The sequence below is a fragment of the Buceros rhinoceros genome, unplaced genomic scaffold (assembly GCF_000710305.1).
Source record: "Buceros rhinoceros silvestris isolate BGI_N320 unplaced genomic scaffold, ASM71030v1 scaffold14259, whole genome shotgun sequence".
Classification (NCBI taxonomy): domain Eukaryota; kingdom Metazoa; phylum Chordata; class Aves; order Bucerotiformes; family Bucerotidae; genus Buceros; species Buceros rhinoceros.
Genome location: NW_010433368.1, coordinates 15,052 through 30,075, shown reverse-complemented (window position 1 = coordinate 30,075; position 15,024 = coordinate 15,052). Strand labels below are relative to the sequence as shown.

The 15,024-nt window shown below is 38.8% G+C and overlaps 2 protein-coding genes across 2 annotated transcripts; one reads left to right on the top strand and one right to left on the bottom strand.

Moving 5' to 3' along the window:
- Positions 1-208: 208 nt before the first annotated feature.
- TRMT13 (tRNA methyltransferase 13 homolog (S. cerevisiae)) lies at positions 209-6,020 on the top strand (the record flags this gene model as incomplete). The annotated part of the gene is made up of 10 exons (XM_010144088.1): positions 209-255; positions 343-409; positions 1,233-1,295; positions 1,429-1,498; positions 1,926-2,032; positions 3,490-3,657; positions 3,956-4,028; positions 4,641-4,715; positions 5,081-5,486; positions 5,792-6,020. Coding segments are annotated over 10 exons (1,272 nt in total), but the record flags the coding sequence as incomplete, so codon positions are not given.
- A 252-nt stretch (positions 6,021-6,272) lies between these two features.
- On the bottom strand, positions 6,273-13,535 carry LRRC39 (leucine rich repeat containing 39). Its single transcript, XM_010144086.1, has 8 exons — positions 13,411-13,535; positions 12,399-12,504; positions 11,211-11,367; positions 10,539-10,675; positions 8,945-9,090; positions 8,467-8,619; positions 7,248-7,387; positions 6,273-6,328 (listed from the first exon to the last, which is right to left on the bottom strand). The coding sequence occupies exons 1-8, from the start codon at positions 13,533-13,535 to the stop codon at positions 6,273-6,275; spliced, it is 1,020 nt and encodes a 339-aa protein (XP_010142388.1).
- Between the last annotated feature and the right edge of the window lie 1,489 nt (positions 13,536-15,024).

The window sequence follows — 15,024 nt, the reverse complement described above, 5'->3', positions numbered from 1 at the left end:
GGCCGTCAGCCCGGCCCGCGGCGACACTGCCGTTACCGTACAGGCTTATTCTTCGCGGGCCCACTGAAGTATGACATTCGTGCATCTGTTTCTTGGTTCTGATTAACCCTCCGACCTCAGAACAGATGTTTTATCCCCTCAACAGCTTTTTAAACAGGAACACTGAATGCATGCTGAAGCGTTGTCTAAACTTTTCTTTTGTCTCTAGAAAGAAAACGACAGAAGAAGAATCCCATGCCCTCTCGATCCCAAACAGTGAGCACCGTAAATTCTCGGCCTCTTCTGTGTCAGAGTTCACATGGTAAACGCTGTGCCTTACTTTTCTTTCCATTCGGATTCTAGCACCGTATATGAAGACCAACTACAGAAGCATTTAAAAAAATGCAACTCGAGAGAGAAGCCAAAGCCCGTAAGTGCAGCGTGAATTCAGTGCTACTTCCCCTGGGATGAAACCCTCACCATTACAGCTCTGCAGAGGGTTCACTGCACTGGCCGCAGCTCTGCGCTGCAGGACGGCAGTATTAGCAAGCACCGCGGTAAGGACAGCAGGGAAGCTCAATAAGTACCTGCTGAGATGGAGCTCGTTCCCGTCTCCTCATCTTCCGTGTCCCCTCTCACTCTGGTTCAGTAGGGCTTTTCTGTTCTCTTAGTTAAAAATGAAAATGCTGAATTAATGTTTCTCAAAAATGTTCTCTACAAAGATTCTCTCGTAATGCCATTCATTTTAGAGAGATTGTCCTCGGAAAGAAAAACTGGCAGGGAAGCTCTGGGTGTTTTCCTGCCTCGGGCAGCCCACTGCCCTAGCTAATAGCCTGTTTCGCTCAAGCTAGCAGTGAAATATGGAATTATTGGCTGACAGTTGCAGCCAGTGCTGAGGGGAGGCTCAGGATGTACACCTCAACACCTTTCTCAAGAAAACGGAAGATGGCTTCTTCACTGGCTGCTTTCTGCACCTTTAGTATTAGCTGGGAAATCTTACATTGGTCTCTGGAATTGCTGGAGTAAGCACTGACAGCTTAACTCTTCAGAACACGTTCAAGCTTGTCAAAATGTGTCAGAACAGGCATTTCTGCTGAGGATTCAGGATCAGACTATAGGAAAAAAATTACTTGGAGTATCTTCTTTTGCAGTAGATGCCTAGTGCTATGAACCTTGATAAAAAACTGAAGCCTTTAGCTTTTTGCTTCCTGGCCATTAACAGAATCAGATTTCTTTTATTTTGATTTTTAAAGGTCTACTTTGTTCAAGATATTAATGCAGGTTTCAAAGATGTAGCAGAAATACCAGAAAAACATGTGAGTATATGTGTACGTTCTAAAAATCAGTCTCTGCATAACGTGTTGCAATTTATCAAATGACTAAAGAGCTAGTGAAAATAAGGTCTTGTATTAAAGGCTGGTGCTTTTTTATTTTTTCCCCCTTATAAAGGTACCTATCTCTTCTCTATGCAAAGAAGTGCTGGAGAACTTAATTATCAAGTTGAAAAAAGCAAGTAATGGTGAGCTTACTACTGAAAATAAGATGTTTTGAATTGAACTGATTAAATATTTCATTGCTGGTTTTGTTGTAAGATGTGAAAATGTGAGACATTTGGCACTAAACGTACCTGAAGTAATATCAAGATGTAGGCAGTTCTCCAAAAGCTAAATTTTACTCGGAGGAATAACCTAGATTGAGAGAATGATAAAACACTGGTCTTTTGTTCGTACAGCTAATTGCCCGTCATTCTGTAGTTTTGTTCCTATTCAAATATCCCTACAGGTTACAATACAGCTCTGTTATAAAGATACAGTGAGAGACTTATGCTCCCAACAGACTTTTGTTAGTGCTACAAATTGAGCTCACGTCTGAATGTTGCATTTTACAAAAGCAGAAACTCTTGGAAACTGGACACCTATATCTAAAAATTTTGCATTTGCATGCAGGCCTGGAACGTCACCTTGAGGAACAAATACTGTCACACCAGGCTTTACAAGAAGCCTTAAATGACCCAAAGAATGGGGAATCTGCTTTCAAACACTTGAAACAACAGGTATATGTCCCAACTCTACTCATAGCTTGTCCTGATTTTGGCTGGAATAAAGTTAATTTTCTTCCTAGTAGCTGTTGCAGTGCTGTGTTTTGGATTTCGGGTGAGAATAACGTTGATAACAACGCTGCCAGTTTCGTTCTTGCTGCGCAGTGTTTACACCAAGTCAAGGCTGTCCAGCTGCCGGCAGAGGCTGGGAGGCGATGGAGCAGGGGCAGCTGAGCCGGGGGGGCTTGCCGTACCATGGGATGTCATGCCCAGTGTATGAACTGGGGCAGCTGGCGGGGGGACGCTGCGGCTCGGGGGTTAGCCAGGCATCGGTCAGCAGGTGGTGAGCAGTTGTCCTGTGCATCGCTCGTTCAGTATATTCCATTACTGTTATTGCCACTTTGCCTTCCTTTTCTGCCCTATTAAACTGACTTTATCTCAATCCATGAGTTTGACTTTTTTCCCCGGTTCTCTCCCCCATCCCGCTGGTGGACAGGAGAGTGAGCAGGCGGCTGTGTGGTGCTTGATTGCCGGCTGAGGTTAAACGTTGTAGCTATAGATGTTTTTAGACATGGATGTTTTTATGCTGCTCTAAATTTGAGCAACTGTGTGTGATAATGCTAGGCACTTTATGGAGAGGAGATCGGGTATGCTGTATAACTGCTCTCCACACAGCAGCATATATATAACCGTTGAATGCCTGCTTTGTTAAGTATTAGTAACAAAGGTTCATTAGCATACTGAAATAAATCACAATTTGTGTGTACTTCTGTTTACTTATACATTATTATTTTATATTAACTCACAATAAATCTGAGCTACAAAAGGTAAAATCTTGTATTTGCCAAGAAGTAAAAGGAATTTTTTACTTTTTCTGTAAGAGCTGGTCCTACATTTCCTTGTTGTGTAACAGATGCATGAAAAGACTTGAAGAGTCGGAGTTGATCTTCTGCCTTTTTAATGTCTGTTGAACCAAAGGAATTTGAAGGGAGATGGATTGCATACAGTAGCAAAATAGAAGGTTATGGGTGAAAAATTTAAAAGCCACAGATGTCTGATTTCTGTACTTTCTTCCCGGTCTCTACTTTCCTATGTATTACAAAATGTGTGGCTGCAGCAGAGAGAGCAGGCTCTGCTGGCACTGATGCTTCGTGGAAGATCCAGTACAGTACCTGTATTTCAGATGGCTACTTCAAGAATCAGCAGAGAAGAATATTAAAATGTGTACCTGATCCATTCCAGAATCTTCTGAGTGGAGTTTTGTCAGCAGTGGAATAAGAGCAGGGTGATGCTGACTAGCCAGAATTTATAACCTCTTTCCTCTGTACACACAAGATCTTTTCCCCGTGCCTCATAGAAAGGGAGACTTGAAAAAATCTGCAGTTTGGTGAAGTAGTACTTTTTCAATCCGGTATTACAATACACAGTGTATACATTTGCTTGGTTCACAAATAATCTTTTGATGTCTGTAGGCTTCTATTTTAGGTAACATGGAAAAATTACATTTACTTGGCCCAGGAAGATGCTTTGTTGAGTTTGGAGCTGGGCGAGGAAAGCTGTCTCATTGGGTTGATGTTGCCTTGCAGAATGTTGAAAATGTTCAGTTTTTGCTTGTGGAAAGGGCAACTACAAGATTCAAGGTAAGAGAGGATATTTTCATAATAGCAGAGCATAATTTTTAAACCGTTGCCATTGAAGCTGTTTGTATTTGCTTTTTATCTTCAAAAATGACATAAAGACCTTAAGTTTTAGATGTTCTAGTAGTGTGATTGCCTACATTCCATACTTTGCCACTAGCAAACTTATTAGGAAAAAATCCTAATGTTGGAAGTGTGCAGGTGTTGCCTTGACGAGCAAAAAAGTCTGGCATTAATACTGAAGCAAAATTACAATTACTGGCGGCCAGCCCTACTTAATCATCTTGTTCTGTTTATACAGGTGGATGGGAAACATAAGAGGAGAGATTCTATATTTGAAAGGCTTCAAGTTGACATTCAACATTTATGTTTAAGTAAGTTCCTTCTTGGCTTGTGTAATAAATAGAGGGTTAATTTTAGGTTTTGGATACTCGTCAGGTCAATTTGTACTGTAGCTTGCTTAAATGTTGTTGGTCTGGAATATTATTCTCAGCGGTTGCTTGGACATGTTAATGCTGTGTGTATATACATATATGTATACACACACACATATATATTAAATGGGGATTTTAAATTTTCTATTTTTTATATACTTACAGTGTATATACTTTAAACACATCATTATAGGTGAGAAATATCAAAACAAAAACATTTTTAAGGTTTTTTAGAACTTGCAGGATTAAACTCCTTTGCATTTTTTTAGATGTGCAGAGTGAAGCAAGCTACACATATCAATACTATAGAATTTGAGGGGAATACCTGTCATCAGGAGATGCATTAATATCATATTTACATTTTATAGGCAGTATAGAAAGGCTGAAATGGTTAAATATGCTTCTCAGCCACAGCATCCAATTCTCTAAATTTTTTAGTGTGCTGAAATTTTATTATCTAGAAAAAATACGGCCCCAACTATAATAATAGAGGTTCTGGGGTTGTTGTGGATTATGCGCGTGTTTATTTTCTTTTTCTTTTTTCCACCTCAGAGAAGGTACCTATTCTAGAGAAGAAAAAACTACCAGTGGTAGGAATTGGAAAGCATTTGTGTGGTGCTGCAACAGGTATGAGTTATGTGCAAAATGTCAGGATACTAAATCTTACAATCTGAATGGACCGTCTTCCAAACTGTCCTTTTTTCAACATGCCAAAGTATTTCAAATTCACTTGCATTGAACAAATATTCAAGAGGATAAGCCTTTAGTAGCCCCAGAGGTCTCGTAATATTCATTTAGCATTTAGGGTTGTCATGTTTTCAAAGCATGCTTGTAATTATTAGTTATCTATAAAATTTTTTTTTGGCTTAGTTTATGATGTATATTTTTATTATTCTTTGTGGAAATGCATTCCCAACCATGATCCTGCCTGTATGCATAACGGTATGGTTTTCAGCACAGTGTTTTTGGGGCGTATATCTGTTTCTTCCCAGATCTTGCTTTGAGATGCCTGGTTGAAAGTTACACAGCTTGCTGTGATGGAGAAAATGAAGACCCTGCACCAAAACGCTCTAGGATTGATAAGACAGAGGTGGCTTCTAAGAATGCTGCTGAAAATGAAAGCGACAAAGACGACCGTAAACCTGTAGCTGGAATTGTTATTGCACTGTGTTGCCATCACAAGTGTGACTGGACACACTATGTAGGCAGAGAGTTCTTTAAATCAGTAGGACTTGGACCAGTAGAATTTCATTATTTTCAGAGAATGAGTAGCTGGGCCACTTGTGGCATGCGCGAAACCACAACAAAAGCCTCTACCAGTGAAGATCAAACTAATGACACAGAAGAACACGAGCAAACATTCAGCAAGACAGAGAGTGGCTCCGACGCTTTACAAGGGTATATAATTTTTTTCTAGCAGAAAAGAAAAATTATGTGTAGTGGTATATGAAACTGGTTTGGGTCCTCAAAATGACTCGTTTTACAAAACCACTTTAATTACTGAATTTATAGAAATATTCTCCTTTAAAAATACCATTTTCATGGACAGAACATTTCGAAACACTTAAACAGTCACGCCTGCCTGAATTGAAATGACCTTACAGGCATTTCAGTAGCTTTGCTAAGCTTAACTGTTAATGTTAATTAACAAAAATATTCTTCTGACACACTGTTCATTCTTTTCCTCTTTTTTATGAAACTAGGATACTTACTGTTGAAGAGCAAAAGGAGATAGGTTGCCTCTGTAAGCTGCTGATAGATCATGGACGGATTGAATATCTACAACAACGAGGATACAAGGCTGCACTACAGTATTATATAGAGCCTGCTGTGTCCTTGGAGAATGTCCTGTTGACAGCTGTCCCAAGTCCATCTTTGATACCAGAGCCAACTATATGACAGGAGATAGATTTGGAATTGGTAGGAAAAAAACCCTATAAATTTATCTGTACTTATTAAAAAGCTAATTCATTGCTTACAAATAATAATAATAAAAAAATCATTTTATACTTTCCTGTACCCAGGAAAAGGTCTTATATTTCCCAGTTTCAGTGGGAATTACAAATATGCAAACCAGTTTTCATCAGAAAAATAAAAGTCCCTAAGAATATTTGAAACCTCTTGTACGCCTCTTTGCTAGGAAGACGTATACTTAATATTTTCTTCCATTCACAGTTACAGTCTTTAGTCGTTAGCATTTGTGATAGGAGAAGGACCAGAAGTACAATTTTCCAGATTTCCTGAAAGACAACGGGTTGAAATAAGGACAATTAATATCCTTTATTTTCACTTTGAAGTTCAGAACAGCTTTGAATTTCATCTTAAATGATGTAAGTAGGCCTAGGTACTTTAATCTCACTAGGTATTTAAAAGATCACACTGCTAGGGGAATCTGTTAAGGAAGAAAACTGTAAACTGTCACCTTGATACACTTTTGCTAACTTAATTATTCATTCATGAAATACTGACAAGAAAAAAAGCTGGCTTAGCATTCTAAATCAAAAGCATTTCAGTCATTCATTTTTTAAGCCTTCATGAGAAGATTTTATATCTGCAGGGTTCTCTCTGCAAGTAAGAGCTGCCACCTGCAGATCTGTTCTAAAGTGCTCTTACCTTTGAGACTACTTACAGCATTTTTTTGTCATAGTGATTTAGAAATGGGATGAAATTATGGGAGTGGTTTGTTTAGGGTTGATACTTCATTGCTAAAAAATGTTTTATGTTGGAAACATAGGCATCTCTCCCTTACATCCTCCTGTGGTAGCCGTTATCTGGATAACATCCAGAAATAGGAAAAGTCAAGCTTCCTGAGATAAGTGCTGGAAGACCCACGCTATGTATAAACCCTGATTACAACGCAACTATAGGAGACGGTCATCAACGTCCAGTTATCCAGGCTGTGGGTAACTCAGGCACGGACATTCCAGTGCATTCGTGTTAGCACATACGGTATTCATGTGAAGAGCTACTCTGCCAGCTCCTGATAAAAGCACCACCTGCCCTCAGTAAAAATCTGTTCGCAAATTTTTGGAAAATGTTACTTATTTATTAAGATTATTCATGTCTCATTTGTGTATGTATTCTAGCTTTCTTTTATCCAGTTTATCCTCCCCTTCCTCGCTGTATTCCAGAGAGATTAGAATTAATAAAAAGCCATACCTATTTTCTTGAGTGACTCCTGGATGTACATGTGCATGAATTCAATGCCAAACATTTCCTGTTGCTCCTCCTCTTCTGTAGTCTCACACGGAGGGAGTGTTACCTCTAACTCCAGTGGGTTGTCTCTGAAGTTGACAAATCTGACAGTTCACCAGAAAAGGTTACCCTTTTCAGTAGGTTTTGCCCAGAGAGAACAACTCTTTTGAAACTGAATTAAGATTCCTCAAACAATATTTTGAGCAAAATAAGTCTTTTCTCAGACTAAACTCACAATTATATTAGTAATATTAAGTAGACAAAGCTAAGATGCCTTATACTAACAGCAGCCAATAGTGGTGGGAGAAAACATTGGAATCTCATCCTTTTGTCATCAGGTTTTCAACCCAGTCAGCCTTTCTGAGCTCTGCAAACAGATGAGTGGACGAGCGTGCAAATGCGTGCATTCTCCCACCGTCGCAAGGCAACAGCCAACCCTCTCTCCCTCTGTTCTTGGTCCGTCCCTGGGCCTATGCTTGTATGTGTTTGTTTAAAGAGGTGCTGCTTCTTCCAAAACATCTGAAAACAGGAATTGTCCTGCTGGGTTAGACATGATTTATTCAGACTAGTATTCTTTCTCCAGAATGGCCAGCATCCAGTAAATAAAATTCAGACAACATGGACAGTACTCTGTCACAGAGTACAAAACAATATTTTCAATTCTACCAATTAAAAATTTTCATTCATTCTTCTTTATTTTCCAAATCAAGTACAGGAGAGTTTCATCTATATCCTTATACCTAATTCGTTTTGTTTGATTCTGAATGCTTGACTTCTCAGTGCCGAAGTTCCACTTTTTGTCATTTTTATGCTTGTCATATTTTTTCCTCCTAGATCTTGACTCTAGAGGGTGATATAAAAGGCCAATTACAAGTAGGTATTTGGACCTTTCAGAAATCAGAACATGTATTAGTCTCCTTTTCCATTGAGGACTGTAACTATCACAGCTTGCTTCTTTAAACGAGCTGTGCTACACAAAGCTTTCTTGTCCAGATCCTCAACTGTTACGATTCTGTGTAGTTATGCTGATTTATATGGTGGTGTGTCCGTCTGTACAACTGGGGACATGCCTTCTATTTTCCTTAGTATCACTCTGTGACGTAAAACTCAAGGGAGGCTTTAAAACTCATCTTCTAGTATATTTATATATATATGTATCTATATTCCTGTTGCTTTCCCTTACCTCAGATTTGTCATATCCTTCATACAAACTGGAATATCCTTAAGTTTGTTGTTGCTTAGAACAAGAGTACTAAGATTTTTCATATTACCAATGGTTTCTGGCAAAGACTTTATCTCATTCCTTTGGAGCCATAAGGTGTGGAGATTTTCCATTCTGTAAAATAGGTATTTGCACAATCAAGATTAAGAAAATTAATCTTATCATTCATTAATATAAAGTAATTTATTAATTTTTACAGCTACATAAAGGACTCTCATGAAGAATACAATTCTCAAACGAAACTGAACATCCAACAATTACAGAACTGCTAGTCCAAAACATATCTGATAGTTGATACTGGATTTATTGATTATTGAATGGTCTGTTTCAGCTCACCCAAAATATCACATTAGGGCTGATAAATCTTCAGTTTGCAGTGAGGTTAATAACGAGAATCTCAATGCAATGGAATTGAGACTAAGCTTTGAGCTTTACTTACCTGTCAATTGCATCAGGAAGTTCCTGGAGTTTATTTCCCCCCATATCTAACCATTCTAGATTTGGCATGTTGAGAAGAGCTGAAGGGATGGTAGTAAACAGATTCATGCACAAATCTATGTGTGAAAGCTTCTTTAAATCACTGAGCTGCAAAGAAAGCAAGATTCAATGCAAGTTTGTATAGCTGTTGCATTACAGCAGTGCTGTAATAATATTGACTGGAAAGAAGAAACAATTCGAAAACATTACAACGCATTTTGGGATTAGTAAACACAGAATGGTTTCCCAGTTACATTAGCTGCTATTACCTAACATTTCCACTTCTCCCTGGATGGTAGGTCAGTTTGATCAGGCAGAAGAACTTTATCTCCCACTTGCAGTGGGTGCCCTAACTGCTGAGGAGCTGAATCCCATGACTACAGTGCAGATAACACCCCAAGCCTTGGGAAGGAAAGGAATTTTAAAGACACCGCTGTCCTTAGTATTTCATACTCCATGCACTATGCCGTTTTTCACTAGTCAACTATTTAGATCTTTATGGAGCAAATGGCATGGGCTCTGTTTTAGAATGAACCTAGACAGCTTCTGTGTTGTGAAATCTACCACTACGGCAACACATTCTGAAAGTTAAACACAGCATCACTCAGAAGTAGAAGTCCTTTGGTGAATCATGCCTTCAGGTGCTTTTACAGTGTTCAAGTGATGCAAAGATGTTTTACTGCAAATGTGGTCCAACGGTCGAAATACTGAATGCCGCTCAGGTACACAAAACCAAAGCTTCACTGTTCACACCACCGTAGTCTCAATAGGACAGACCTATGTATTTGCTATGAGCTCTTAATTTACCAGCTCTACATTACAGCATGTAACCCATGTCCACACAGATGTTCTAAATGCTGGATTCTGATGAATAGAGCATATTTTTATTTGGAGATTTGTTGTTAGGTATTACTGCTTGGACTTACTCCATTTTGCAAGGCGCTGTTTGCTGTCGACTATTGCTTCTACTTTTTTTATTAAATTTATTAAAACATCTCTGTGTTGACTAATAGTTAGAGATGCAGGTCTCACATTTGGTTTGGTTCAAATTAAAGCTCAGTAGTAGGTGAGCAGTTGTTTTTATTCTTTCTCAAATGCTTATTTGTGCATTGGCAGTTGTATAAATCACACAAACCCTTTTCAGAGCTAGCAGCTCTGGTAAAGATGCTTACAGTTGTGCCCTGGCATATGGTACGAATATGTATTCGCAGCCATAAAAGGGAACGTCTTTATGTGAAGGCATCACATGCTCAGTGGGGTAAATCAGTGAAGACCTTCAGCCTAAACAAATTAGCATCAAGTGTAACTCTGCCCTACGTGCACTACCGTGTCATGGACAAAACAAAGACTGGCTCCTTCAGTTACTCAGCTGTATGTATGTTCTCACGTGGCTTCAGCTTGACTAGTCATATAAATAATCGTTCACATATGTGCTTCTGTGGCATAGTTGTGAAATCAGAAGAGCAAAGCAACTCTGAAAACAGAGTGCAGTGTTTAATGATAATTGGTTTGGGATAAATTCAAAACATGCATTAAACAGAACAGTTTGTCAAAACCTGAGGAGGAAGATCACAGATACTTCTGTTGACAGCCAGTTCCAATCTTTCCAGACTGACACAGTTACTTATTTCCTTAGGAACAGACTTTATTCTGTTGTAACTGAGAAGCAGCTCTTGGAGTCTTGTCAGCTGGCCTGCAGGGAGCACAAATGAGAAATGATAAATGTTCGCATTCATGCTATTTGAAATACAGTATTACTTGTTTTGTATTATCCCTATACCATTCAGTGTTCTCACTAAAAAAGATACACTGAAATTCAGATAGTGGGACTTCAGGGCTCTGCAGCACAGCACTGCGCTCGAGTGCTATGGAAAAACCCCCAGAACTCAAAACGCTGCTTTTGAACACAGACCACTCCTGCTGTGGACTCAGGACATTAAGCCCATTCTTCAATATCGCTTTTCCAGCTGCTTTCTGATGTCTAGTATCTGCTGTGATTACCAAGTTTTTTTCCTCCTGGGAAGCTTTCATAAAGACATCTCATCCATCAGACCACTTTTTTAATGGGTAGGGAATCCATGGTTTTAAGCTCTCTATCTCGCTGTCATATTTAACAGGTCATCTTTCTACCCGATAGGACTGTTAGACAGGCAAAGTGCACAAAAATGGTATGTTTGTGTAAGACTAATTTTTTTAGAAAAGCAGTTTAAAAATAAAGCAGAGCTCACCAATTTCTTCAGGAACACTTTCAATTGCGTTCCGGGATAGATCCAGAACAACAAGATTGTGAAATCTTCCAATGAACTGAGGAATTTTCTGCAAACTAGTTCTATGAAGCTGCCATTCCTGGAGATGGACTAGTTTCAATAAGCACGAAGGTAGTGTCTAAGACAAGAAACATAAACCAGAAGAAATTGAGAATATAAGCTTAGGTAGAAGGTCTATCTGAAACAGTAACAGTCTTGTGATTAAAAAGGAAAAAAAGGAAATCTTTCCTTCTTTGCAAGCTGTACTGTAACACCATCAGTGTGGGTCATTCTGACCACAGATTTATCCTGCCCACTTTTTGCTCCCAGGATTTACATACCTGCACTTCCTTGCCTGAAAAGCCTTAGGCTTGCTTTTGTTTGTTTCCTTTTATTAAACAAAGCCAATACAACTGAAGATGAAGCTGCTCTAAAAAGCTTTTTGCATTAAAAAGGTGAAGTAAATTTTATTTCCTATTCAGTTAAGAAAAACAGTGAGCCGCTGAGAGCAGGAGAGCTGAGGGACAGAAAAAGTGTCTGCATGCTACAAGTTCTGAAGGAAGGAACACTGGCCAATGGACCACCAGAGTGCTGCTGGGTGTCACTCTCACTGGCCTCAACACGGTCTAATTCTCATCGCTTCACGGGAACTGGCACCTGCACTTCTGTGTGGCTCAGAACAGACCGTTAGCTTCCACTCGGTTCTTCAATCTAGTCAGCTGCTTCCCCCCATGCATTAGAAACGAGAATAATAGTATTCTGGGAATCTACTGTCTCATTTTCACTCTTAGAAAGACAAAGTAAATAACAGTAAGAAATGTTTTCATGCACCTAAACACAGGGTTTTCACCTTCATACATTCCAGTAGTTCTGTGTGATAATGTTAAATGAAGATTTACGTAACTAAACTCGTAATTGCCAGTGTAAAAAATTTCTAATACAGAAAAGCCTTTTGGGCTATATTTTTGCAGAGTAATGTTTAATATTCAGGACTATAGCAATCAGCTTGCTTTTACACTCATCACAGTGTGTCTCAGTTCGTTGTTAGCAGAGCACATCTGAGCGCTTCATAGATTAAAAATAGTACAACCATAAGCGTAAAGGTGTAAATAGTAGTTTTCTAATGCATCAGTCATTCAGCCCAAGCAACATTCATCCTATCAACACTACCTTCCATTCTTCTTCCTCTATCTTCAAAATTGCTCTTCCACCTTCATTAATCACTTTTTCCTTGAGCTTTGCTAAAGCAGCTCTCTCCTCCCAGACAAGTAGTAGCCTACAAGGGAAAGAAGATCTGTCAGTGGTGCAACGATGAGTACAGGCAATAATTGCCATCCATTCTGTTTTCTGGAATAAGGAGATAGCAGCCTTTTTGGATGTCAAACAACATTGTATTTGGATGCTAAATACACTATCAATTTGAGGGAAGACAAACACAAAGTAATGTCTGGCTGAGGTAATTTGTAGGAACTCTATTTTACAGTTCTTCAAATTCACAGCCAGAAGGAAGACTAACTTCATCCACTTTCATCACATTGCAACAGGGCAAGGGAATACAAAATCATGTGGAATTACATTCCAAAGCCATTAATTTTGAAACAGAGTCCTAAAAAGAAACCTTTCAGTTCCTTCAAATGTAAGTGCAATCAAACAAGGTCAGTCAGCTGGGGTCAATCAATCTTTTAGCTTGACTTCCGAAGGGGACTTAAAGAAGAATTATGAGAATTAGGCTAATTGTCTGTATTTCTGCTTGATTTTCCATTAGCAACTTTGGAATCTGTTATTCCATTTCAAACACATCTGACAAATAGGAAGAGTTCCCAAAAGAGAATGCTGTATTTCATGAAACTGCTGGCCAGACGGAAGACCAAGTGACCCTGCTAATTCCTTCACTGAGAAGAAAGCATAACAAATTAAATCTCCACTGGTCAGAATAACCACACGGGAGAGGATTTTGGTGTTTGGGTTTAGAGGATTTAGTATATATACTAATATTTTTATCACAGAACACAATTCTTGGTTTAGCCTGACTATTTTGCTAGATTCTAATGGTTGGGAATTCTCCTGGAGTAACGACTAAAGAATTAGACTCTGGATGAGTTTGAAAAGACCAATTAGAGCTTTTTGAAATGTAACATAGAGTCTAGCATTTCACATACTTAAAGACATAGAATTTACCTACCTTCCTGCAGACCTCTGTCTGAATTCCTTTTCTTTCTGTAATTCTTCATTTATCTTGTGTATTCTCACCTCCCACAGTGTCTTCACAGCAGAGAATGTTCCAAGGCAGACTGCGGTTTCAGCCATTATCCTCGCATGTTTGGATTCAGGCACAGGAACCCGACTCTGAATTTCAGGCTCAATGCATCAGCACATGTATCAGCTACCAGATGGGGACAGTGACACGAAAACTAAAATACCGCAGTAGCCACTCAATTATATTATTAAATTTAGTTAATGTGTAGAACTGACAGAATTTTAACAACTGCTTTCTCTTTATAAAAATAGATAAATGCACCTAGTTAAATTTTCTTATAATAAGAAATGGTATTCTTGCAATCTCTCCGCGTTCTTAGCCAGTGAACAACTGCTTCTCTCAGCTCCTTCCAAGGGTAGGCCAAGTACTGGCCGTAATTCTTGAGTGCAGATAGCAGCATTCATTCCCTTCCCGGGAAGAAATTAAGCTGTTATCTGCGATTTAAGGCAGTTAAATCCTGGTAGCTGCATCCTGGCAGCTTCCTGGTTTAAATACCTTTAACTAAAGGAGTTTTGCACTTTGGAGAAACTTAATTGCTGCTGGAAATAAATTAGTATACTTTATCTGCAGTCATTGTTTTCATATTTTAATATATTTTAATATAATATATGTTGTAGTTAGTAAGGCATTACATTTAAGAACAGGCTTTTTAAACTCTTCAGATCTCTCTGCATCTCGTAGCCCTGCTGAGAGTCAAGATCCACATTTTTAAAAAAATTCAGCCTAAAGTTTTGAAGTCATCTATTCCTTTGTGAGGTAATTAATGCATATTTTCCTGAAAAGCAGTAAAGTAGGATACTTAGTCATCCTAATCAGTGCATCCCTCTAAAAAGCGTTGTTATTGCCATTACTGTAGTCATTTAGGGAAGGGGTTTTTTAGAAGTAAACTGGAGCCAAGATATTGACACTCAGATAAGGGTGGGGGGCTAAATGTCATGCCAACAGCCACGTACTCTGAACACTGGTGATTGGAATGCTCCCTCTCAAACTTTGTACTTGCAGAGCCAAGTAAAAAACCATCTTACGTATCCATTCAAAATAAAAAATGAGGATAACATTCTTCCAATCAAGCAGGTAGATAACAACATTGGAATTTCAGATCTTTTCATACGTGTAGTTCCCTACAAAAATTGCTGCAGGTCTGTCTTCTCTTCTACCGTACCTATTCCATTGTAATTTTGTGTGGCATAGTGAACAATTTTGTGTCCAACTGTCAACCATTCTATTTTATGTTTACTGTATCTTTTGCTAACATAGTTATTTGTAAAGCCTGATTACAGTGAAATCAGTTAATGAGAAATGTATAGGCAAATAATAAGAAATGTGAATTGTCAGGATTGCTTCCCGTTGTAAAAACAGCATAAAAATCAAATTACAGTGCTTGAATAACCTGGTCCGGTATTTTAACAGTAAGGATTCCTAACTGTTCTGTTTGTTAAAGGAAAAATGGCAGGATTTGACAGGTGACACAAATAGCTGCCACAGTGTGGCACAATGCAGTCCGGCATCTGGGTTCCTAAAGAGGGACTGAATTTTTTC

Bases quoted from the DNA above. Each gene is read 5' to 3' on its own strand.
- LRRC39 (XM_010144086.1), bottom strand. From the start codon at position 13,535: ATGGCTGAAACCGCAGTCTGCCTTGGAACATTCTCTGCTGTGAAGACA. The intron at 10,676-11,210 runs GTGAGCTCTGCT...TGCTCCCTGCAG, and splicing joins AAGTGTTCCTGAAGAAATTG to GCCAGCTGACAAGACTCCAA. The intron at 8,620-8,944 runs GTAAGTAAAGCT...CCTATTTTACAG, and splicing joins CTTCCTGATGCAATTGACAG to AATGGAAAATCTCCACACCT.